Genomic DNA, 25,602 nt, shown 5'->3' on the forward strand with positions numbered 1-25,602 from the left:
TATAAGACGTCCCACTTGACAGTTTCCCTGATTTCAGCCAGTTAAGCATATTTACACAATCAATGAAACGAGTTGGCGCGCATATTGCCTAGCGGCTGCAGTGTATGAAAGAAGAGCATGCGTAGAAGAAGACAGCTGCTGTCTTCTTCTACGTTTCTATCAAAAAATAATATATTATAGTATTTATATTTAAAATAAAAGCGATTACAAAGGAAATGTTTACTTACTTTCATGCTTTTTTATTGTATGGAAAAATCCTTTTATATATGTCAATGAAAAAATCCCACTTAAAAAAACTGACCGCCATTATATTTTTCCTCTCGCGCACCCCCTGGTTGCAGCTCGCGCACCACACTTTGGGAATGGCTGCATTAGAAGAATGATGGATTTTTAGGGTGAGTGCTTATCACATCGAACTATAGCACACATACACTCAAAATGCTTCTCAGTTAGATGAGGTCATTGTTGTTTTCTGTGGCTATAATTATGGTGTTTTGTAAACAGGGATGGATGGAGGAATAGTGGAGCGGTGATAACAAAAGCTCATATGGGAGGATAAGTGAAGGAGCCCATGTAAAGCTTTGAGGAGTGAAGGATTAGTCCTCCATTCTCTCTGGAGTTAAGAGGTTTACTATTTGCTCTAGGCCAAGGTGCCTGACGTCTGCCCCTAAAGTAAAGCACTCTGACAGATGCTCTGAACGCTATTCTACACAAGCCATTCTATACAAGCCAAAATAAGAGGTCGACGGGAGGGGGTGGGGGGGCGGTACTCGTTGCGGACGACCGACCAACGTGGGGGAGGGGGTGTAGTCGCACGCTCTCTGTCCACTGGTGGGCAGAACTGCCATGCACAGTGAGGAGTGAACAATTGTAAACCTGGGAAAAAACGCTCTGTGATGCTTGGGAAATATGTCAGAGGGAATCCGCTCAATTAAAAATAAAAAAATATATATATTCTCTCTGTGGTGCGGCCCGGTACCAAATGGCCTACGGACCGGTACCGGTTGGGGACCTCTGCCCTAGACAGGGGAACAATAATGTTTAAGGATCAGAAGAAGCAGATAATACAAAAAATATCAAAGTTATTACATCATTATTACACTACAAGTTAAAAGCCCAAGTTCTATGGCTGTTATATGGGATGAAGACCAAATATTGGCACTGAATTGTTGTTTAATAGATCTCTGTGTTTGCATCATTTCTCATCGATTTCTTTGCAAAACTTTTAAACCTTCTTCTCTCAGGAGAATAGTAACTCCAGACAGGCCCTACATTTGCCATTTTTTTAAAAGTCCACAAGATGCACATGCACTGAAAGTCCAAACGTTTTAGGATTTTAAGGGCAAACGTGGTGTATGGAGTAGAGAGGGTGTGCTGGTAATTGCAGGGTTGATCGTACATACACTGGTTGCTCCATGTCCTGTGTCGAAGTGTCCCTGAGCAAGACACCTAACCCCTATCTGCTCCCTAAGAGCCTTTACAGCACACTGCTCTCACTATGTGGGATGGGTTCAATGCAGGGATTCATTTTCCCACAGGAACTAATAAAGTATACTTGTTGAGTTGAGTTGCAGACCGAGCCCCTCTCTGGCTGGGAGGTAGGTTTAGGTGAGTCTCTCAGGCTGGAGGCGGAGATTTTAATGCACCAGGTGGAGAGGATCTGGCGATCAGGGGGGTTGGAGTCACTCACTCACAGGACAGTGAAGAGCGAGCAGTGTGAGAAAGCGAGATTGAAGAGCTTGGGAAGAGGAGACTGCAGGAATAAAGCTTGCAAAGGCTGAAGAAGGAGCCGGTGAGCTTTTGAGTGGCTGACTACTTATGGCATGAAATGCAAAATAAAATGTCCATATATTTAATGTGTTTTAAAAAGTATTCAAGCTAAAAGTAATTGGATAAAACTTTTTGTGTGTATTCAGCGGAGTTAAAATCTGGTGAAGGTTAAAGGTTAAAATCATCATTAAATAGTGTTTTAAAAATGTATTTAATTTAGTATTGTGATACTTTAAATTTGGGTTGTCTTTCTACTTATTTTGAGGTTAATTTCCAGTAGATTATAAATTAAGTATGTGATGTTGGGTATGTGAATTGATTATGGTTTCTTGGGTTATATTTCTTTGACCTTACATTCATGTTTGTATTTCAAGGTTTTTCACCTGGTTTGACCTGGACAATTTTAAAAAATAAAAAGCAAGAAAGCAAAGAAGTCCGAATCTTGGTCATTGAGTGGAATCCAGTCTACACTTCTTAGCAAGCTGCCCTTTCAAGTGGGGGGCTGCAGTTTGACCCTCACAAAAGTGAGACACTTGACAATACTTTATTATTTATTTTCTTCTTCTAAAGGCTGTAGGATAAAAGAAACTAAGCAATGAACGAAATCTCTGTAGGCCAGCTGCCCGTCCCCCTTCCAGACTTAAGACATGAGACCTGCGGGTCCTCAAAAGGTCTCAGGGCTTTTGTGAGATGCCCTCAGCCCATTTCACTGGGAATTATTCAGTAGGACAAACAGACCCAACTGCACAGACCTCAGTTGCTCCTGTATCTCATCAGTCGCAGAACCCAGCTATCAGAATAGCATCAGAAAAGCTGGTGTCAAATTATTTGCTGTAATTAGTTAAAAGACCTTCACACGTATGATCTGTGACCTTTATGATAGATTAAGCCTCCACCCTGGAGTGTTAGGCCTCCTCTCTGGTCTCTGCTGCCTGTTTTCTGAAAGAAAGCACTGGGGGGTCACTAGGAGTGAACTCATTTAACATTCGCATCTATATTTTCTTTTATACTGCTGCCATGACGGTTAATCGTCTTCTACATGATTATTCAAGCATTTGCCTTTTGTCAAGTGCAGCTCATCTCACAAGATGCAGTAGAGGGTAAACCCACCATAACTCTCCTCGGCCCTTTATTATAGGCTCCGTACGCGCCATTTAAGGCTGCACGGTGGTGGAGTAGATGGCAGTTAGCACTGTCGCCTCACAGCAAGAAGGTTCTGGCTTCGATTTCACCCAAAGGCCTTCCTGTGTGGAGTGTGTATGTTCTCTCCAGAATGCATGTTAGCTGTGTGGATGTGAGTTGTCTCTGTGTCAGCTCTGCAATTGACTGGCGACTAATCCAGTGTGTAGCCAGTCTCTCACCCGTTATTGGCTGTGATTGACTCCAACCCCCCTGCAACCTTGTGTGAAAAAGCCTCACCTCCGTAGATGACTGAAATGTTAAGGACGGTGGAGTGTGATTTGTGTCACTGTTATTATGGGGGTCACATATGGCTTTTGTTTCCTTCTTCAGCCACAGTCAACCAGGAAAGAGTTTCATGGTGACAATGTTTTCTTCATGATGCAAACACAAAGAGAAAGAATGCAGGAGGAGGATGACAGGGTTCCCGCGGGTCCTTAAAATGTCGTAAAATTCGGGTAATTAAGTTCTTAAATTGTCTTAAATTTCACGTAAAGTTGCTGTAGGTATTCATTTTTTTTGCCGGTGCGCGTAATGACGACGAGAAAGCACAGTGGTGCATCGTAAAACATCTAATAGTTGATTAATTTAGTATTGCGAAATGAGTCTCCGCAATTTAATAGCTGTTTACGGTACGTCGGCTACAGACGCTGACGTCGGGCTGCGTGTCGCCATTACGCGGTTGTCGATGTGAGGTCGAAAATGCAAAGAAGATGGGGAAGTGCAAATTTAACGACAAGTGGATGGAAGAGGATGCATTTAGGAGGTGGTCGGCGCCGGTTAAAAACAACAATGAGGCAATGTGTAAACTCTGCAAAAAGACCTTTTCATTAGGAAACCATGGGGCTCAAAGCCGTCGAGTCGCACATGAAAGGAGGAAAGCATCAGCGATACGTTGCAGCAGCTAGCCAGGTTAATCCCTGCATTGTTTGCAGAACGACATCACAAGTTCAGACGCCACCTCTCAGTCGGCTGTAACAAGTTTCATTCCAACACCAGACACCCAAAAGGCAGAGGTACTGTGGGTTCTCCATACTGTGACGAGGCACAATTAATTTAAATCTAATGATGCATACGTGGCGTCTTTGCTGCCATGTTCCCCGATTCGCAATGCATGATGTTGTTTAGTGTAATCCAAACTTATGTATGTTATGTTGGCTCTGTTCTGCATCACAAAGGAATCACTTTGATTGTTTACATCTACATTGGCCAAACAGTGTTGGAAGGGTTATTGTCAGTTATTATACTGTCTCCTAATTTGAAAAAAAGTTTTGATTTCCATTGTAGGAGGCAATACATTGCGTATTCCAAAGAAATTGTCATTTTTGGGTCTTAAATTATATTTGTTGAGGTCTTAAAAAGGTCTTAAAAAGCATTAAATTTTACTTTTGAAATGGTGAAAGAACTCTGGATGAGGAGAAAGTGTGGACGTGGAGGTGTAGCCAGCCAAAGTGACATCACAAGTCTGGTGCATGTGTGTAGGTGTGCACATGTGTGTTTGTGTGGCCTCAAAAGACACACGATATGCACAAACAAGTCCTTTCAAAACTCACACACTGTACTGCACGCTCCAGTTAACACATGTGAATCCACATCAATTGACAAACAGCAAACATGCACCCACTGAGTGTGTAACATCAATATGGATTTGCAGCATGTCTGCTGTCCACTTAGTGTGACAGTCATCACTATCTAAATTGATTCAAATTAATCGTGAGAATTCACTTGGCAATAATGCAGCCTGTTATGATTAAAGATGATTATCAATTATTGGTTATAAAAGTTAACTTTTTCTGTCCGATTAGAAATCCCTCGTTAGATGATGGGGAGGGTCACAGGTTTGATTCCCTGCACTTCCAGTTAAGGTGAGATATTTAGCGTACTGCATGACCTTACATAATCCTCATTGTTTGCGTTTTTTATCGCAACAAATCCCCCTCACACCCCACTTAAGCAAGGGACTCTTTATATTGCGATTTGGATAACTGACTCCATGTTATGTATTAATTCTGAACTGTTGAATGTCTAAATCTAAATTTCTGTCCTTTAAGATGTTTTTTTATTATCTATGAAATCAGGTGACTTTTTGCAATATTGGCATGCATTCTTATGTTGTACAGAAGACAAGATAGTTAGTTGTTGAAATAAGTTCATTTAATTAATTAATTGTTTTTCTTATATGAATACTAAGGCCATTTTCAGGATTCATACATGTTAAAGATTGCTGCAAGAATTAGTCTAAAATCAGGAAATCACTCCACATTTCAGGTTCTCTCGACTCAAACTCGTAGTATAAACATTTTTTGTATGTGGTGTTGGTTAGATGCCTGGACATATTTTCAGTCCCAACTTTTACGACACCATTGTTTAATCAGGTATCAACCCACTAGGTAACCTTCTAGTGTTAGTTTTCAACCTGTCAGGACAGCTAGTCGCTTATCCAATGAAAAAACAGTGCAAAGCCAACTTCTCTGGTGCCTGTGTCTGAAAAAAACGTATCTTCATCTGAGTAAAGGGTGTCTCAGATCGATGACTCGGTTCAAGGAGAATGCTACACATTAAAGCAAGAGTATGGCATTTGAAAGAAAAGGCAACACATGTAGTTTTAACGCTGACTAATGGTTGCTATTTTTTGGAGACTAAAGATGGCAATTGCTTTGTAAGACATTTCACTGACTTCATGATTACCCTCAATTAAAGTCCTTTTAAAGTATTACATGGAAAACCTCTATTCTTTCACAGTAAACAGAAAGCCTTTGTGGTTTGAACTGTTAGATAAAAGGATCAAAAGGTTGTTGATGTCATCCCTGTGGACTATGGTAAATTGCCCTGAGCATTTCAGGAATCAGGAATCAGGACCATTTATTGAATAAATAAAAATATGTTAGACATACAAGGAATTTGACATGGCGGTTGATGCATAACATCGGACAGTAAGACAATGAGACAATGGAAAACAAGACAACAACAGGACAATTTCCAGTCATTCCTGATAGTTTAGTGGCTGAACGATTAATCAATTGAACAAAAATTATTCTAACAGGTGTTTAGAGACAATTCTTGTTATTGGTAGCCTAATATTGGTTTGATATAAGTGGCTGGCGAGATAGGAATAGCTAAAGTGAATTTTCTTTTCAACATGTAAGGCATGCTTCGACTTCGCTCAGTGACCAGCAAGAACCACTTCCCGCAGGTCGCAAGTCTTTCATCGGTGTGTCCATTATCAATGTTTATCCCTCACCTTTCGTCCCCAACGTTCTCTCTGGACACTAACCTCTCTGCTCTTGTCTCTGACTCTACTGTAGGCCTCCTGAGCCAGTTTACAGCACTGTAAACAAACTATGTGACAAAGCACCCTCCCCCAAACACTTTTCCCCAGTGGACTGTGACAAAAGCCTCCTCTACTCCGTCCCCCTCCCATATCACTTAAGCCTGTTCCCTGACTCCGACTTCACCAGGTACTTTCCACCACCACCTCCACAACTATGTCCCATCCCTCAATATGGCATGTCATGGTACTGTACCGTCCTTTATAAGCTCAGTTGCTTAAAAAGTATTATTTTCTAACGCTGGCATGTTCCTCCTTACCTCTTCTTCCCTCTCTTCCATCTTTCTGATTGAGTCAGAGCCTTGTAGCGGGATTACCAACACAATGTTATCCAGTGAGGAAAGAAATACTTCATAGTACTACACTGTAGTAAAAGTCAGAAATGTATCTTAATACTTCAATGAACTAAAAATCGACTCCATAATAATTGTTTTATGACAGTTTGGCTTGTAAGATGTAATAAATACTTTAAATCCTATAGCGTGAGCCTGAAACGCAGACCTAGTCTACCTTACTACTAATTGTGTTGGACCAGGTTTAAAAAAACCAAACAAACATTTCTATTAGTAAATCATATGAAAGATGATATGTGACTAGTTCTATTTTCTCAGAAGGGTGAGAAAGGAAGTGTCGTACACTTCCTCCATCCCCACGGCTCGGTCTCACGTCACTGTTTGTAGAGTTAATATGGAAGGAAGAGATGTGAGTGAGGTGGCCAGCTGCCATGTTAGCCATGTGGAAATGTAAAGTCATGGAATGATCTTGATATGCTGATAAATGTAGTGATAAATGTAAGTATTTCAACCATGACCTTTAACCTCGTACCACCTTTCTGTAACTATTTTAGCATTTACAGAAATGCGAGTTTGTGAGTTTTACAATACAATAATGCTTGTATGTCTATATACATATAATTTAGATATGTTAGGATATATGTATGGGGAGCTATGTGGCTGCCTGCCTAGTCCAAACATATTTGTTCTGCTTCCCTTCAATAAAACAGTGTTTTTTTTAGTGGTGAAGTAGTTGTAGTAGTAGTAGTAGTAGTTGTAGTATACTGTACTAGTATTCTCTTGGCTGAACAGCCGACACATGCGTGTCAGTGCTTATTTTCTATCAATTTAACAACTGAGAATATATAGGTGTGTACTTTCAATCACAGAAACAAGAATTTCTAGTTCTTATAAATACTCCAGCTGCATATGACAAACTTAATAAAAAATAGACACTAGAGTCATTCCTTATCTGGACCCAGTCTGAGGATCATCACTTAAAGCCATTTAAGCAAAGCTGTATTTTTGTGCTATATCAATCATTTAACTATCACTAATTTGACTTCTACTCAACCCTGAGGTTTTCATCAGATTGTATTCTAAATGAATAAACACAATCAAATCAAGTCTATATTCAATTTATAGAGGTGAGGGTCATAAACAAAAATGTGTGAAGTGTTGGCATGTGGTTTGGCGATTTGGTCAAGTTATAAACACCAGTTTTATGTTGAAGTCAGAAACCCGATGGATAATTAAACAATGCTGATAAGCGGCTTTGTTTGACCCTAAGTGAAGTACGGAAAAAGAAGTGGAGAACCACAGAGGATACCTGGTTGGTTCTGCTGAAGAAGAACAGCAAACTAAGCATATAATCGCAGTTTTGCTTTAAAAAGGTCCCAAAGATGTCGTTACGCTTATTTATGTTCCTGTAGTTTCTGTATTCACCAGCGGGTGACACTATGCTATAGTTTGATTTCAGTGTTGTTTAGTGTGCTAGATACTGTTCCTGTTTCACTAATATCTTCAGACAAGATATTTCACTCTGGAGACCAAATTCACTGCTAAGAAATATGTACATTTTCATATCAACACTGGTTTTCATGTTGCCCCTAACAAATACGATTTCAGTCCTGTTATTACATTACAGGTCATTTAGCTGACGCTTTTATCCAAAACGACTGACATTTTTTAACCCATGGCTTTTTACATTTTTGCCCGGGGAGCAATTAGGGGTCAGGTGCCCTATGGAAGCGTATGACCTTCAATTTATGTATGTTAATATCTCATGAAGGAATGCTAGTGTGTGTGTGTGTGTGAGCATGTGACAAGTTTCCTTTTCTGTCACAACTGAATTGGGGACAAGTGATCCTAAGTAGAGCACCATCCCCCTGTGGTGCTCCACCAGTCTTTGAGCTACGTTGCCTGAGCAAAGCATCGCTGAAGCTTTGGTCGATCTACCTCGCTATTGTTCTCCACCTCTCTGCACTGGGCAGCCTGAGTTGAAGATGCTGAAACCCAACGACTCCCCCGAGCTTATGTACTATCTCAACTGTCTGTACAGGGAACCCAGGAAGGTGGTGCTCCAGAAAGGCTCCACGGGCCTGGGCTTCAACATCGTGGGCGGTGAAGACGGAGAGGGCATCTTTGTCTCTTTCATCCTTGCCGGAGGGCCCGCCGACCTGAGTGGAGAGCTGAGGCGAGGTGACCAGATCTTATCGGTGAGTAGATAACAGACACACAGCCACATTGGGAGATGTTTCAAAGGGATTGGGATCATAATTCATGGATCATCTATTTATGAGTCACCATCTGAATTTAGAGTTTGGGGTCAAGTGTTAAAAATGTGCAACCTAGTTATTGAAAATGAAAATGAATATAAACTAAAACTCCTCCGCTTCTGTTTAGCCGTCCCATCGTTTTTACCACGTAGGAGTTCTGGTTTGTCGGACACTCAAAAAGAAAACCAGAAGAAGTTTGTTGTTCACTCGTGGCTTGGAATTTATTCTAAACAAGACAAATAATATTCTGTTGTTCTATGGTCCAAAAGTTTTACTGCAGCACTGCTGATGCCATTCACAATTATGCGCTGTCACAGGGCCATGCACACCAACTTATGAGAGCCACCCACCTGGCCTGTAGAGGACACACTTTGCTTTCAAACACAAATAAAGAACAATAAATAAGTCATTTAAATACTTAGACATAAACTTAAATGCAGCTCCTACAGCCGTTCTTAGCTCATAATACAAGCTTCTTATGTACAGAATATAATCAATCCACTCCCCTGTTACATGTTGAACAGTGGAAATGAACAAAAATACCTCAACTACTAGAACATTGCTGGAAACATCAATGTTCCCCTATGGCCAGTACAGATCTAATCTTGAATAGTTAAACCTACCGTGTTCCCAGCATATTTATAGAGAGTGTAATAGTCCTACTGACCTAGATTTTTTTAAGGCCAAACATGTCTTTTTTCTCTTTCCTACAGTATTTCTCCAATTTCACTAGGTGTAGTATGTCTGATTTACTGTAGTTACTAGAATGTTTATTGTATGCTCTTGTTAAATAGGATGTTGATAGCCGTTGAACTTATATGTATTCCCATTCAGAACCCATTTATTTTATCTTATGTATATCATTGCTCAGCGTACAGTGGTACCATAATTAACACCTCATGTCCAGGAGAATTAACAATTAATAAAACAATTATCCGTTCAATTTTAGCACATTCTCACTTTTAGGTTCAATTCACAATTTACAAATTAGCCTCAGAGGGCTTCACAGTCTGTATACATGCGACATCCCTCTTTCTGAAACCCTCACACCAGCAAAGGAAAAACTACCCCAGAATAGAATTCTAGTAATACGTTACCAAGGATAATTTTCAGTATTCAGTAGTTTGTGACATTTACTCTATTTGAGTTTACCGAATTGAAGCCGCAAACATGCACAAATAAAGTAAAAATCCAACCAGTTAAGTAAAAAGTAAAATAAAAACAAGTATCCACAATGACTGAAATGAAATATTATACAGTATATACAGAAATACTAAATAATACATTGAATGCATGGACTTACTGAGATGATGAGCAGACTACACAGTGGCCTGTAGCTGCGAGGAACTGATTCCCTGCTACATTATAGTTCATTGAAATAGTTTTACCCCCACTGTGCAACAGTCTCATTGCATTGTAGTGTCACGGCAATGTTTCGCATCAAAGCTCTTAAATCTAAATGGCACTGTTTTGCTGGTCATTATTGTTCAATCAGCACCTCGGCTTACTTTGAATGTGTTGGCTATCGCCAACACATTCTACGGACCATCTTGTGAAGGAATCAAACCAGCCTCAATGCCAAATCGGGCCTGGGGCATAATGTTGGGGTCCAATGGCCTTTTCCACACTTCCTATCCCTCTAACTCCATAGGTCTGAGTCTCCTGTCTCTATACACATCTTTGAATCAATTTGTTTTGTTGCCACGGTCTAGTTGCCCTAACAATGAAAGACAGCACACTGACTGAAAACAGGTGTTTCAGACATAAACTTGTTAAACTATGTTTTCCTTTCGAAATGAGCACTACAGAAACCAGATCTTCTTCTCTGAGTTGACCATTTTAACGTGGCTTGAATTAGCTCTTCATTTATTCTGAGGAAGATGACCTGCTTTCAGCAGCACCTCTTGCGGGGGAGGTAGGACTCAGACGCAGAGTTCAAAAACAAAAGGGACTTTAATTGTCAAAAAGGTTAAAGCAAAAGGCCAAGGGACAAAAAGGGAGACAGGAACTGCGAACGACGAGAGACAAGGACATGCGTGGCGAAAGACAATGACGCGACCCGTGACACAGGAGACACACGGCTTAAATACACAAGGGAGGTGCAGGTGATTGGACACAGGTGGAAACTATTAGACGATCACAGGGGATGACGGGACAAGGCAGGAAGTGAAGTTACCCGGGGACACGAGTGGCAGAAAACTACAAAATACAACAGGAAGTGAACCACACCGTGACAGAATCAGGCATCCGGAAACATTTATTGCCATAATATGTCAGACATACAAGGAATTTGACTTGGCGGTTGCTGCGTAATAGCAGACAGTACGACAATGGACGACAAGACAACAGTGCACGAGGAATTAAATAAAAAATAATGTTATGGGTTAGTAGTATACGGTTATGGGTTAGTTTAAAACCATAAAGGAATAAAAGTTAAAGTTAAAAATATTTAAAAATAAAAAAATAAAGTGCACCAGCGAACAGAAAGTGACAAATGAAAGTGACAAGTGAAAAGTGTAAGCAACGTGTGCAGTGTGAAAGAAAGTGACTGGTGGAATGTCAGAGTCAGGCAGTAAAATGTGAGAAAGATATATATAGTTACATATATACAAACAAAAATAGATTGAAACATCACACCTCTCCAAAAAACTGCATTTTTGTGTTTGGAAAACAGATTTTCTATTCGATTGTCATGGAAAATGGTTCTACTCAGGCAAACCCAATAGACTATTTCAGCACATTTACAGTATTTTACATTGGTAGCACTGTTAGCATTGTCGGCTACGAGACAAAGCCTCAAATGATGTTAAAAAAAGACATATACCTACTGCAGATGTCTTTCCATTGAAGGTCATGATCATGTAATTGCACTTGTGTGGTATAAAGCTATCTTTGTTTTTGCTACAAGTCATTGTTCGAGTCCAACAAATGAAATTCTACCCACGGTATCCTGTGAATGTTCCTTCTTGCTAACAGGTGAATGGCATTGACCTACGTGGAGCCACACATGAACAAGCAGCAGCAGCACTGAAGGGAGCTGGACAGGTGGTCACTATCATTGCCCAGTACAGACCAGAAGGTGAGTCAGTCCAAACACAGGAACAGACACAAGACAATGCTTAAGTAGGTCTCACTACCTACTAATCAATCTGGTAATAATCAAGCCAGCTTCTAACCATTGCGAACTTGTGTTTCATGGCTAACTTTGTTCACAAAATGTGATCTTCATATCTAGAGTTATAATTGAAGTATCCCCCAGAAAATATATGTTCAAATACAGTGAAGACTGCCGGATCTGCAGTTATTATGTTTGTTAAATGGTCATAGTCAGTTTTTTGTTAGTTGGACTCTAATGACAATTATAATTTAATAATTTAATCAATTATTTTCACCCAATAGGAATCACTCTCATTCTCAACACAGGCTGTCCTGTAATCTTATTTTACAGAATATGGGCGGTTTGAGGCTAAAATCCACGACCTAAGGGAACAGATGATGAACCACAGCGTGAGCTCCGGGTCAGGATCCCTGCGAACCAATCAGAAGAGATCGCTCTATGTCAGGTGGGTCTTTTTTAGCATTTCCCTCTTGTTCGGGATTTTCAAACTAAATTCAGATGAAAAATATGTTCTAGATGCCACAAATTGATCCTGTCGAGTCTGCACTGACTCATTCCAGGAAACACACTGGAGTAGCATCTTTGTCTTAGGTGTAGTTGTTCACTTTTTATAGAGACGACACATACATGTTAAAACCAGTTTAGCAACCCTCTATGGACCAACCGTCACAATTCTTTCTGACCTGGTAAAGCGGTGTCTCTGTCTTCCAGTTGCTCCCAACCAAATCACAAAATCCTGATAATCCCAATATCTTCCACTGAACAGAGCACTTTTTGACTACGAGAAGTCAAAGGACAGTGGTCTCCCAAGCCAAGGGCTCAGCTTCAGGTATGGAGACATCCTTCACGTCATTAACGCCTCAGATGATGAGTGGTGGCAGGCCCGCCGTGTCACACCACATGGCGACAGTGAGGAGATGGGTGTCATCCCCAGCAAGAGACGGTGAGTAGTGGACAGCAACCTGTGTCTGGTTGAGGGATTTCTAGGAGTGTGTGTATGATTTGCCTAAAAGCTAATGGGTGGACAAAAGATCCCTAGTCAATGAGGCAACAGTGCTTCCGTGTTTGATATGAAGGGACCACCTTTTTGAAAAATGTTTTTAGAAATTCCTCGATGACTAAAAGAATGGAATAGGAGTCCTCAAAATCTGATTTTTAAAGGGAAAGAATGAATGTATTACTTGGGTGTTAAATCTAATGCTAGAAACCTGAAGCCACTACACATAGGAAAGCACATATTTGATACGTCATTAATCTGGTATTGATCTTTCTCTATATACATGGTTTGAAGCAATGGCTGGGAAGATATAACATTTTAAGGCATAAGTATTTGAAAGTTGTGCTAAACCAGAGTGGTTGTGTAGTTCAGTGTTATGTCATCAAGCCATTTCATAAAATCTCTGTGAATAACTTAGCTTGCTCTGCAGGGTGGAGAGGAAAGAGCGAGCGCATCTAAAGACTGTGAAGTTCAATGCTAAACCGGGCTTCGCGAATTCAAAAGACGTGAGTATCTCTATGAGAGCTGAAAGTGGAAATGTATAGTAGTTCTTGGAGTTGATGATCTGAAAGTCTTCTCAGTGGCTGTAAGTCTCTCTGTGCACTGGCTCATTATTGGGCAAGTGTTGGTTCCATCCCTACGCTGTCCTCACTGCAGTTTGATGTCCATGCATAACCATTTGATAGATCTCATTTCATGAACGTTTATGTGTTATTATTTACTTTGAAGAAGCTGCATTTTAAAATATCATGAAATGACAAATGATACTCTAGAGCAGCGATTCCCAAAGTGTGGGCCGCGGAGAGGTAATAATTTAGAGGTAATGTAATTTTCAATTTTTTAAAGTTTGAAATTAATATAAAAATATTTATGATGCGGCACATTAGTTATGTGAAACATTCGTTGATGAAGCACAAACAATTTAAACGGACAGATTAATAAAACAATAAGGCTCTCGCTCTCGTCCGCCTGTCGTTGTTCAACAAAAGGGGCGCCCTCTTGTAGTATTAAGTAAATATACCGCATTTTCCGCACTCCAAGGCGCACATAAAAGGCTTTAATTTTCTCAAAACGACAGTGCCTTATAATCCGGAGTGCCTTATATTTATGGATCCATTGGTTAATCGGTTGATCCATACTGGTTGTACACGGCGCTCAAGGCGCTCTGCCAAACATGCCAAAGCTCGGTCTACGACGGCGAGATGCTGAGCGGCGCTCAAGCGCGTGAGATATGGAGCTTGTTTCAGGGCGCGTCGGAGAAACAGTGCTGTCGTTCTCGCCGAGCATTTAATGAGATTATAGAGCGAGAGACGGTGGCCTTTTCTTTACAGTAGCTGAACCATCTTAACGGGGAAAATAAGTTATTCTAAAAGCAGCCGAAGATTTAAGGCGTGGATGGCGAGGGGACGGCGGGAGCGGACGCACCTCGCGACATCGATCGGACCCTGAAAGCACCGTCTCCACCTTACTGTAAAAAAAAAAAAAAACAGCGAGCGCGTGGAAAACTCATTCGAGCGCGAGCAGAGATTGTCCTCGTAAGCAACGAAGTTCACGTTTCGCAAGCGAGCAAATACCTCGCGGAGACGGACTTTTGCTCGCGCGACACAGACTTTTGCTCGCGGATGTTTTGATTTTGGTTAAATTCTTAAGGTCATTTAATGTTTTGATCAGAGTTGTGATTAAAGGTTTGGGTGGGCCGCGAAAGATTTTCAGATTTCAAAGTGGGCCGCGGCATTCTTGAGTTTGGGAACCGCTGCTCTAGAGGCTGATAAAAAAGACTAATTCAAAGAATAAAGTTCAAGACTGTGGCTTATATGGATTTTCTGTCACATTACCATTACAATTCCTGCTCCTGTATTTTTTTATGTTGTCTTTTCTACTTTTCACACATTTTTAATTCATACAACTTTCATAATTCATACCCCGGGTGTAAAATGTTTTTCGAAAAACACATCCACTGTGTAGACAAGACAGTAACAAAGATGAAGTTATGAGTAAATGTGTGAAGTCTGGTTGTGGCTTCACTCGAGCATGACTGTATAGGCAGCAGCGTTCCCCATCATCTGCAGAATTTTGTCTTTACATGAGCATACTCATCATTCATAATGTCAAGTCTCATCCTGTTAGGTTCATATTTTTCATCCCACCACTGCATGTTGTGTGCTTATGACAATCTTGTCCTTAACTAAATCCCAGTTAGGTTCTCTCTCTCATAGCATGAGCTCACGTCTTTCTCGCCGGGCTTTAAAAGGCTGTGGCACATCAAGAAGTAATGGGAGTTGCACTGTTATTCTCCTTGATATAATGAAAACATCTGAGTGATGCTTACACTCCGATGGTAGATGTATGGGCTCCATGCTGATTTCACAAGAAGTTGAGTTAACATGTTAGTTTATCCATCAAACGTATGAATATTCAAAAAGTGATTCCCCCGCTGCACAGCCTTGGTAAACGTGACTACTCATTAAATGGACTGTACTTGTACAGCGCTTTTCTAGTCTTCCGACCACTCAAAGCGCTTTAACACTACATGACATCATTCACCCATTCACACCCATTCATACACTGATGACAGGAGAACCATATACAGTGACACCTGCCGCACCTAGTCGCAGCTACAGGAGCAATGTTGGGTTAAGTGTCTTACCCAAGGACACATCGACATGCGGGTTAGCAGAGCCTGGGATCGAACCGACAACCCTCTGATTGGAGGACGACCGTGCCCCCCACTCACCCACAGTCGCACTTCATTAGTCTGTCAGTAATGAGTATTATTTTATACGTATTGTATCTTATTTAATTTTTTATTTTACCCAAATATTACCATGAATTTACAAAAGTTAGATAATATGTAATATATATTCTCTCTGTGTACAACATTCATTTATTCAGTCTTTGGTAATAATACTGTAATTTAATCAAGCCATTGGTTATAGAATCTATTTCAATATTGTTACCTACTATTTTCACTTTCATCATCATTTATTTGTTCAGTCTGTCATAAAACAGAAAGCATCACACCTTACATTTCCTCCTTTTGCCAGATCAAAAGTCCGAAACAAAGTTGTCATCTCTACGTATAATCATATAAAACGTCAGTCACAGTGCTGACATAGAGACAAACAACCATTCTGTCACATTCACACCTACTGCAGACACAGGGAGAACATGCAGACTCCACACACTGTTAGGCAACAGTGATAACCCCCGTGTTAATCTTTTTTCCTCTAATCAAATGATTAACCTAACTTTTACCCACTTGGATTCAACCGCAACATTTTATAAACTATCTTAGAAGTTGAAGTTACTTTCTTAGAATCTGGGAGAAACAGTTTTCACCGTAGCAACTTCTTGACGTCTCACACTTTGCAAGCCGCTTTTTTGTCTGCATGAACGTGACAGATACACCAGTTTGCCCCATGCTTTTTCTCCCTTCACAGTCAGTCAATGACAAACGTAAAAAGAATTTCATCTTTACGCGAAAGTTCCCATTCTACAAGAACAAAGAGGGTGAGCAGGATGGCAGTGATTCGGACCGTAAGTAAGCTCACAGACACACATGTTCCTCCACGCAGAGAGTTGCTGTTGGTGACTGGGCTGATAGGAGACCCCATTCCCTGTCCTTTGTTTTAGTGTCATTCTCTTGGACCACAGTCAAGAGAGACATTCTGGCTCACATGCTCATCAGTCAGCGGGATAGAGGCCAAAGTTGTTCACATTGGTGTGATGCGCCCCCAGTTTCCATCCAGAGATTATTTAGGTCCCTCTCAATGGGTCTATGTGTTATCATCATGTAGCTGGCTCCCCCTGCTGGCTCTCTGCTGTCTGAACACAGACAAATCTGTGACTGTGCAGCTCCTCCCTCTCACTGCCCTTCAACCTTTTACTTATGTTGCGGCTGTCCTTCCTCTCTTTCCTCTGTTCTGGTTCTCTTTGGACGGCCAATAGGACTTGGGGATAGGTGATGATGGGTATGGGACAAAGACATGCAGTAAGTTGGTCCAGGAATGTTTCCTCATCTCTGTTTACCTCAAACCTCTCACATCCACAGCCTGTTTGCATGCTGCACTTATTGGGTTTGTCTTGCTTCTCAGATGCAAAGATGGTTTACTAAACTCAAGGTTTGGAGGAAATTTTGGTTTTGGCTCCCCTCCTGTCTGTTTTATTGTAATAGAACACATGCCATTTATTATTTTATTCTTAAATAAATATATATATATACACTTGATTTTTTTTTTATGTCCTTTTTTTTTAGGAATTTCTCTTTTAACTCAAACATGAACATAAATGTAGTCCAAAAATTATTTGATCCACTTGCCACAATTGCTATTGAGCAAAAATATTATTGTCAAGCCCTGCTCACAGTCTGGTTGTTGAACCACCAGCCGTCCTACATTTTTAACTCTGTCTCAGCACTATGATTGTTGTCCCCTGAAGCCTTCCAAATGTTCCATGGCATGCTAAATGTTGTTCATTCAAGTTTCTTGACAATATAACCCCTCCCTGGCACCTTCCCTTTGATGTTGATACGGTTTGATGCATGCTTGCACGACACTGGCGTAAACGACTGAAGGTTTTTTTGTAATTGTGAGCATCTTGGTGTGAAAACTATTTTGGAGCTCCAATGACATCTGTTTGTTTTGTCATTTGTAACATGTTGTAGACATTTGGGGTCCAGAAATATACATTCATGTTAATAGAAGTGGAAAAGTTCCTTTGGAACTAAAAGTCTTTTCCTACTAATCCAGGATATTTCAGGATTTCCTTGTGCAGGCAGAATTCCTGTGTTACGGATATTTTTGTGCTCCTATCAATCGATAAGCGAAAATGGAATTCTTACAAATGTTTTTCAACTAACTAATATTAACTTCTGTCATTGAAAGTTACCACCTGAGCTAAAAAAAATCCCACAAAACTCAGATGGTTTGCTAAATGCATGTATATTGATGTTATTAAAAACATCAGGGAACTGTAATATCCATCTTAATACCATATTGGCTCAGGTTTCCTCACGTCATATAATCACTGAATTGGATGGCTTGAGAATTGGGAGACACAATATACATTGAGGGTTTAAGATTTACATGAGCTTTATATATGCATTTTTATGTAATTTATTCATATATCTACAACAGAAACATTGTTCTGTAACTTGCTGCCATGTTGTCAAATATGACGTTTAGATAAGTAATGAGTGTTTGTCCTAATGACACACTGACATTGTTCACCATGTGCCCCACCAGGGAGCCAAGAGGATGTAATTCTCTCATATGAACCCGTGATGCGACAAGAAAGTAAGTGAAATGTGCCATCAAAACCTGAACCTCAACACATGAAACACAGAGGATTAATAAGCCAGGACACTCACAGCCATTTTAATCATAGAAATAGAACAGGAGAACAACAGACATGCCCAGAGGGGCGGTCAGGGCGGTGGCCTTTTTGACCATAGCCACTTCAACCGTTGTAGCATGCTAACTTTTTAAGTAAACCAGTTTACAACAGGTCGTGGAATCATTGAGGTGAGGATTTGCAGCGACAACAATAACTACAATGTTATGTAGCATATACAGTATAGCCAGAATACAAAAATGAGCTTAGCAGCAAACTGGTGACCAGTAGCAATGCTCGGTGCCACTATCCCTCCTTCTTTATGCCCACCACCCCATATAAGGAGAAGCTAAGAGCTAACTAGCCAGCCATTCGCTTCAGCTCTCTATCCTTTGAGCCTGAATTGCCATTTTCTTTTGTACTGGTAAAATGACTAGAGAAGACATACTCGTCTGCTATTTCTGTGGTTGCGGTTGTTGAATTTTAGTTTCCCTATCCCTGGTGTGATCCAAAGACTGTAAATGGGGTGTCTGAAACCAAACTGAGCAGTTTAACCCATTCATGAAGATGAACAGACAAGAAGCACTTTAAAAGCTAAATAGCTGTATGAAGCCCCCTTCTAAATTTAGGAGGAACAACCACAGCAGTAATAATAAACTACATAAGTAAGTAGGGATGTGGCAGACTCATCCATTCCACATTGAATAGGCAGATGGAGGAAAATAATCTGGTTTATGTGGTAGTAGATTTAGGTTTAGGTTTATCTAAAAAATGATTTACAACGTATCCTTCCAAAATAAAAGAGCTCGGCAGGATTGTGCAGACATATCATTGGGAATGTGGATAGGTTCACATCATTAAGAATAGAAGGAAGATGCAACATTGAGGAAAAACCAATACATTAACATACTCCCATGCTTTCCCGGTTGGAATGATTCATTATTGGTAAAAAATCTTTTTTTGAAGATGTTTTATAGCAGCTTTGTTTTTGCAACTGTCCTAAATATTTTAACGCTTTCTAAATGGATGTTTTATCCTAAATACTATATATTACTAATATTACTTACTTTTAAGTCAAGGTTTTGACAGTGGTCAGTAATGGCAGATGGTTAAGTCATCGGGGGTTTGAAGAAGGCCCCAACGTTACCACAAAGCTCCATTTAGTGAAAAAGAACAACAATTACATATAAACATATAAATAAAGCATATGTTTTATTAGCATTAGCTGTGTCCCTCTATGAGACTCCATGAGAGTAGCTCTTATAATTAACAGATTTTCCAGCAACTAAATTACTAACATGTCTGACGCCGTTTACAACTAGTTCACTTTTTCCTTCAAAGTAAGAAGGATCTCACATCACTTACTGTAAGTGTTGGCAGCTAGTGTTCAAAACGTCCAAATATAATAATAATAATAATACAATAATATATACAAATGTGTATTATAAATATAACCACAGCTCCCCTGGACACAACACATGGAAAATAACCTCTACAAGGTTTACTTTCATGCAAACAATAACAATCAGTGTTAAAAAGTTGTTTTCTCTTCCAGTTAATTATGCTAGACCCGTCATAATTCTTGGGCCAATGAAGGACAGAATCAATGATGATCTGATATCAGAATTCCCAGACAAGTTTGGCTCTTGTGTGCCACGTAAGTATAAAATGAAATAAAGCAATTTGAGATTACTGGTTGTATTCATGCTGTTACATAATGGTTGTAGACCGCTATGCTCTAATACTGATGAGCAGGAATGGTGCTTTGTCTATTCATTTGTTAATCTGATGCTGTCACAACCACGATCACCAATGTCATCAGTGTTGTGTATAAACATTTATCACCCACTCATCACACCGCTGTTCCCTAATGTATTGCACTTTTCAAATCACAATTTGCTTATAAATTATTTACAGTGTGTTACAAGAAAACTTGTCAGATGAACTTCTGTGATGAGGATAATGATTTCAGTAGCTGACATGGTTCTAGAGGGACAGCGCACACAGGTCACTGTTGATAATCAGACCCACTGTCAGTATGGTGAGGGAAGACATTTTGAATTCAACTTATTAACCACATAAAATCATTTCTCTTATACCATTAATGGTATTTGACTGTTTTCTATGGACATAAATATTAGGTTTTATAGCAAAAGATGCCTGTGGGCCTTCGTGTAACGCTGCCATAGTGCTACAGATGGAAATTTTCTATCTTGTGTACATCTGTGTGTGTGTGTGTGTGTGTGTGTGTAGGTGTGTGAGTAAACCCAGTTCCCTCCATTTGGACTCATCCTAAAGAGGACAGCTAACTCCTTTCTGCATGTGATGTGTTCTCCATCAGCCAACGCTTTTTTCTTTTGCATGTTTTGATTTACTCATCTCTTATTTCACAATACCTTTCAAACCGTATAAAGCTGCAAACAGTTCAGGGGACCAAGGTGAGTGAGTGGATGAGCTCAGTTCATTCTTTCATCCCTTTGTCTATAGAGTGAGTCTTGAAGTCATTTCTTGTCGATAAAGACGTTTACTTAAATGTGTGTGTGTGTGTATATATATTATATATATATGTATATATATAAATATTATATGTACTGTGTATACTTTATTTACAGTATATATATTTTAACCAACTAGAACCATCGTAGAGTAATTGATTACCAGCCACCTTCTTGTCTTTAAAGATATCCAGTGAAATTGGCTCAAAACATTTCTAGCACATTGTATATTAGCAATGTTAAATAAGGAATTTGTTATTTTCCAAAGCTCTAACAATGTTTGGAGCTCATAAGTGGAGAATCTACGCTCCACTTGCCCTTTGAGTTAAAAACAATTAATTAAAGAACAAAGTAAAAAGGAAATGTATTACAACATTTAGTGTCCTGTTCCTCCATTTGCTCACATGTGCAAATGTCATGACAAGTTCTGATTGATGTGAGTGGATATCTTTAAAGATCATTGCGTAGCAGATCCCACCGCCGAACACTATAAAGTTGAAGGTGGAAGGATTAGTTACGGCACAGAGCTTTCCTCTATTCTCTATCCCTATTTCTGATTTATTGGAGCATAACTTAATGACATAACAATAATGACAATTATCTCAAGTCAATTAAAGCTTTATTAATAAAGTGCATTTCATGCACAAAAAAAGCAATTTGCTTTTCATCAACAGTATACTATAGTACTATCATACAATCAAACAGGCGTTCAATGAAAATTGAAGAACCAGAACAGGGTTTGTTGCCAGGTATGTTATTAACATACTTGTTGTTGGGCCACTACATTACACATATTAATGATGAAGACTACAGTCATTTAGAACAGAAATATAGAGTAGTAGAATGCAATAAAATGAATTGAGTAAATAATTAAAAGATGCCATACACATTATTTTAGCAAGCCAGCGAGCAGGTAGCTTAATGGAGGAAATACAAAACATAATAAAGAAACACTTCTGGCAGTATTAACATTTTTTCATTAGGAAAACTCAACTGTACATCTTAAATTACAATTTATAACTTATAATACACCTAAAAATTACTTTCCATCACCTCAGAAATACTAACCCATGAACTTTCAGAAAATCTCCGCTTGTTAGGTTCTTAATGCAACTAGGCAGGGTCCAGTGGGCTTTTCTCAAGAACACAATAGACAAGAGCCCTATGAAGGCCCTGCTCTAGAATCAGATGTGGCAGGGTTGATACACCCCTTCCAGTGTGTATCAATCCTTACAGCCTTATAGTGTCTATCTTATAAAGATCTTACTGTCCTCTTTGCACAAAAGACACCACTCGGCAGAAGAGGGACTATGAGGTGGACGGGCGAGACTACCACTTTGTGTCGTCCAGAGAGCAGATGGAGAATGACATCCAAGAGCACAAGTTCATTGAGGCGGGACAATACAACGATAATCTCTATGGAACGAGTGTCCAGTCTGTGAAATATGTTGCCGAAAGGGTGAGCAGCACTACGTGAACGCACCAATATAAATGGATCAATGTGAAGTTTAGTTCTTGCAGTTTAAATATAAGTAGAATGAATACACATGTTTATCAACCCAGCTGCTTGGTGATAATCATATCAAAGGGAAAAAGAAAAGATATAGCGTCTTTTACATAATTCTAGTTAAACCAGGAGCTTATGCTTTCGTAAACTGAGAGATGAGACTGTGTGTGCTACATCACTTGTAAATTCATGCCTCTTTCTCAGGGGAAACACTGCATTCTGGATGTGTCTGGAAACGCCATCAAACGACTACAAGTAGCACAACTCCATCCCGTCGCCATCTTCATAAAACCAAAATCTATTGATTCATTAATGTGAGTATTCACGTGTTTCCTTTTGATAATAATCAGCCTGTTTACTTTGCACTAGGGTTATGGAACACCTCAGAGATTATCATTCAGTCAGTCATTGGTGCTCTGGAAGGCCTATGCTCTCCACACAAGAGTGAAGACAATATAACGTTAGCGTTGTTAGCCAGGCTCAGTAGTGAACGACATTCTGACATCCATCCATGTTTTTAGATGAGACCAGAGAATGTGCAGTTAAACTGATCCTTATTCTTCTCATTCAAGTTACCTGAAAGTGATATGAAGAGGCTCCGCTGTGTTTATAAACTAAACAATAGTTTTTTTTATGATATATTAACGCAATTGTCGTATTGGGCAATATGTGCTCTGATTAATTTGTTATGAACACACCTCTCATTATCCGGTTTAAAGGAAAACCTTTTGCTCCTTGTGTTCTGAATCTCTGTTTGGAAGAATCTAATAACAGGAGGGACAGGAGAACATATTTTCTATTGATTGGGTTAACGCGGTAGTGTGGTGGTTAGCACTGTTGCCTTTAAGCAAGAAGGTTTTGGGTTCAAACCCGACCAGCACCTTTCTGTTTAGAGTTTGCACGTTCTCCCATGTCTGCATGGGTTGTTAAGGTGCACTAAGGAAGGTAAGAGGAGGACGGAGAAGTGAGCAGAGAGAGCTTGAGAAGTTGTGAACCAGGTTCCATTTGTTAGCAGGAGGGACCGATCAAAACCCCGCCTAACCCGGAAATGCAATGCTTTGAAGTACAAAGAAACTGCTTATTATTATTAGGAACAGGGGTTGTCACAGTTCAGGGATAGAACCATGTGTGTCCTATCTCCCTGCTCAGGGATATGAATAAAAGATTGACAGAGGAACAAGCCATGAAGACATTCGACAGGGCGATGAAGCTGGAGCAGGAGTTTGGTGAATTATTCACAGGTATGATGTTAGTAGAAGCACAAATTCAGAAGGGGCTGTCCATATTCTACTTGTCCATTACTAAACACAGAATGAACACACAAGGCCTGTTGAGTGCTCGATTAAAGGCTATCCTTTCGGCCTCCAGACAGGAACTGTCACTTTGAAGATTACTTCTTCAGTAATAAAGGAAACAACATTGTTTGAACTTTATGAAAACATGCCTGTATCAGTGGTAAGATCCTAAATGTAACTTTTAATAAAGTTTTTGAATATTTATTCTTGGCATCTGAAATACAACAACAGTCTATTTAAGAAGATAAATTCATGTTACAGTGTCTCTTTGCTCTTTTTTCTGTAATAATAGCCATATCCATAATACATTACAAACATTTAAAATGCATCATAAACTGCTGATTGTAACACTGTGAAAGTATAGTTTTAGCACTTGTAAATACCCACAATCCTTTATGAAAATAATCAGAAGATGTAAAGCATTTTTAGCAGTTTCTCCACAAGCGCTTGTCATGGAAATAAGGGTTGCACCCTATTCCCTCAAAGCATTACAAACATATTTATAATGCTTTATTACTGCTTATATCACTTTCTAATTGTAGTTATGAGTACGAAATAAGATTCATATGGATATATAAAAATTATCGCAACAGATAAAACTCTTATATCAGGGCATTAAACATTTGACTGTTGAGGTTGATGTGTAAGTGTAATAATGTAAATGTTAAAGTACATAAAAGTTCCCTTTGCTTTACAGCCCTGGTTCAAGGAGACAACTTAGAAGACATTTATAGCCACTGCAAACGCGTGATAGAGGAACATTCAGGACCCTTTATCTGGATCCCCTCCAAAGAGAAACTATAATCACTCTGGAAGGGAGCCTGGACTGCTAAAGACTAGTAATACGTTTGTTGTAACATATGATAACTGTATGGCGATGACTCCATAAATAACTATTGTGTTATATGTTTCATGTGTAATTGAGTTCTCTTTTGTTTTGTTACTGCTTCTTTCACTCAACATGAATGTTTCTGAATGTATTCCACAAAGTGTTAGGGAGTTTGAGGTCTTGGAACATAAACCGTTTGTTGATTCTGATTTGAATACAGAGGAAAGGAAATGTAGGGTGTGTGCCCACACCTGGATGCTGTTAAAGCTGGAAAAGGGGTACCGTTCAGACGTCTTTGCTTCGCTAACAGAAGAAATTAGGCGTTCCAACTGAGACATCCTCCCTCTCCCTTCACACTGCAACAACTAGCAAAGAATCATGTGAAGTTCAATGTTTTCTTGGATTTTCTCCAGAACACAGCTTTGCTTTATGTTTGTTTACAGCATCTTTTCCTTTTTTGGATTACTGTATTTATATCACATTACAATGAGGATGTGTGATGAAAATGTTTGGTTTGTTTTAAACTTATTGTTTTTTATTTTTATTTTATTTAAAAACACATAACTATTCCCACTGTTGCATTGACAATGATTAAAGGAAAAAAGCTGCCATTGGCAACAAAGATGTAACACTATTTTTTGCTACTTAAATGGCTGGGGGGCATAAAAGCACAGAATCATTTATTACTGAAACAAACTTTGATTAAAAGGTCATTTACAGAGCATGTTTTATTTGAATTATTTAGTATGTCGTGACTGTTAGGGTCAATGGGAATATCATGAAAGAAAGTTCTGTTTTAGATTTGGAGTGGAAAGGCTCAAGTGGTCTTTCAATTTACTACTCAAACACAATTGGGCTAAAACAATACCATAGTGGGATCAGTGTGCTGTGGCAAAGGCGCCCGGGGAGCAGTTATCGGTTAGGTGCCTTTCTCAAGGTCACTTCGACACACAACATGCGGCATGCCGGTTTCGTACCGCCAACCCTGCGGCTGCCGGCGCAACCACTCGACATGGAGTATAGTAGCAATGCGGAGGATAGGAATTCAAATAAAGAACCAATACCTTTTGAAAGTATGAAAGCAGAGTACACTGTAAAAAAAGTACGTTGATTATACGGTAATAAACTGTTAAATCGCAACGGTAAAAGACTGTTGATTAAAAATAGGTCATCTTCTGTTTCTATCACATTGAAATACCGTA

General features: G+C 39.6%; 1 protein-coding gene across 50 annotated transcripts in view; it reads left to right on the forward strand.

Annotated features, from left to right (window-relative positions):
• Positions 1 to 25,122, forward strand: part of dlg2 (discs, large homolog 2 (Drosophila)) — a 222,399-nt gene extending 197,277 nt beyond the window's left edge. For 28 of the 50 annotated variants that reach the window (XM_078107294.1, XM_040180208.2, XM_078107291.1 and 25 more), the window contains 15 exons: positions 4,755 to 4,814; positions 6,255 to 6,407; positions 8,612 to 8,768; positions 11,805 to 11,907; positions 12,277 to 12,391; positions 12,713 to 12,889; positions 13,374 to 13,449; positions 16,384 to 16,480; positions 18,187 to 18,237; positions 19,830 to 19,931; positions 20,689 to 20,712; positions 22,056 to 22,228; positions 22,481 to 22,590; positions 23,426 to 23,517; positions 24,269 to 25,122. In XM_078107294.1, coding sequence (XP_077963420.1) covers positions 4,755 to 4,814; positions 6,255 to 6,407; positions 8,612 to 8,768; positions 11,805 to 11,907; positions 12,277 to 12,391; positions 12,713 to 12,889; positions 13,374 to 13,449; positions 16,384 to 16,480; positions 18,187 to 18,237; positions 19,830 to 19,931; positions 20,689 to 20,712; positions 22,056 to 22,228; positions 22,481 to 22,590; positions 23,426 to 23,517; positions 24,269 to 24,375 — 1,597 coding nt within the window. In that variant the 3' untranslated portion in view covers positions 24,376 to 25,122. Of the gene's footprint in view, positions 1 to 4,754; positions 4,815 to 6,254; positions 6,408 to 8,611; positions 8,769 to 11,804; positions 11,908 to 12,276; positions 12,392 to 12,712; positions 12,890 to 13,373; positions 13,450 to 16,383; positions 16,481 to 16,891; positions 16,935 to 18,186; positions 18,238 to 19,829; positions 19,932 to 20,688; positions 20,713 to 22,055; positions 22,229 to 22,480; positions 22,591 to 23,425; positions 23,518 to 24,268 lie in introns of all 50 variants that reach the window. The other 22 variants (XM_078107317.1, XM_078107318.1, XM_078107320.1 and 19 more) reach the window with 9 other exon arrangements.
• Positions 25,123 to 25,602: the final 480 nt, after the last annotated feature.

Source organism: Gasterosteus aculeatus, chromosome 7 (assembly GCF_964276395.1).
Source record: "Gasterosteus aculeatus chromosome 7, fGasAcu3.hap1.1, whole genome shotgun sequence".
NCBI classification, from domain to species: Eukaryota; Metazoa; Chordata; class Actinopteri; order Perciformes; family Gasterosteidae; genus Gasterosteus; species Gasterosteus aculeatus.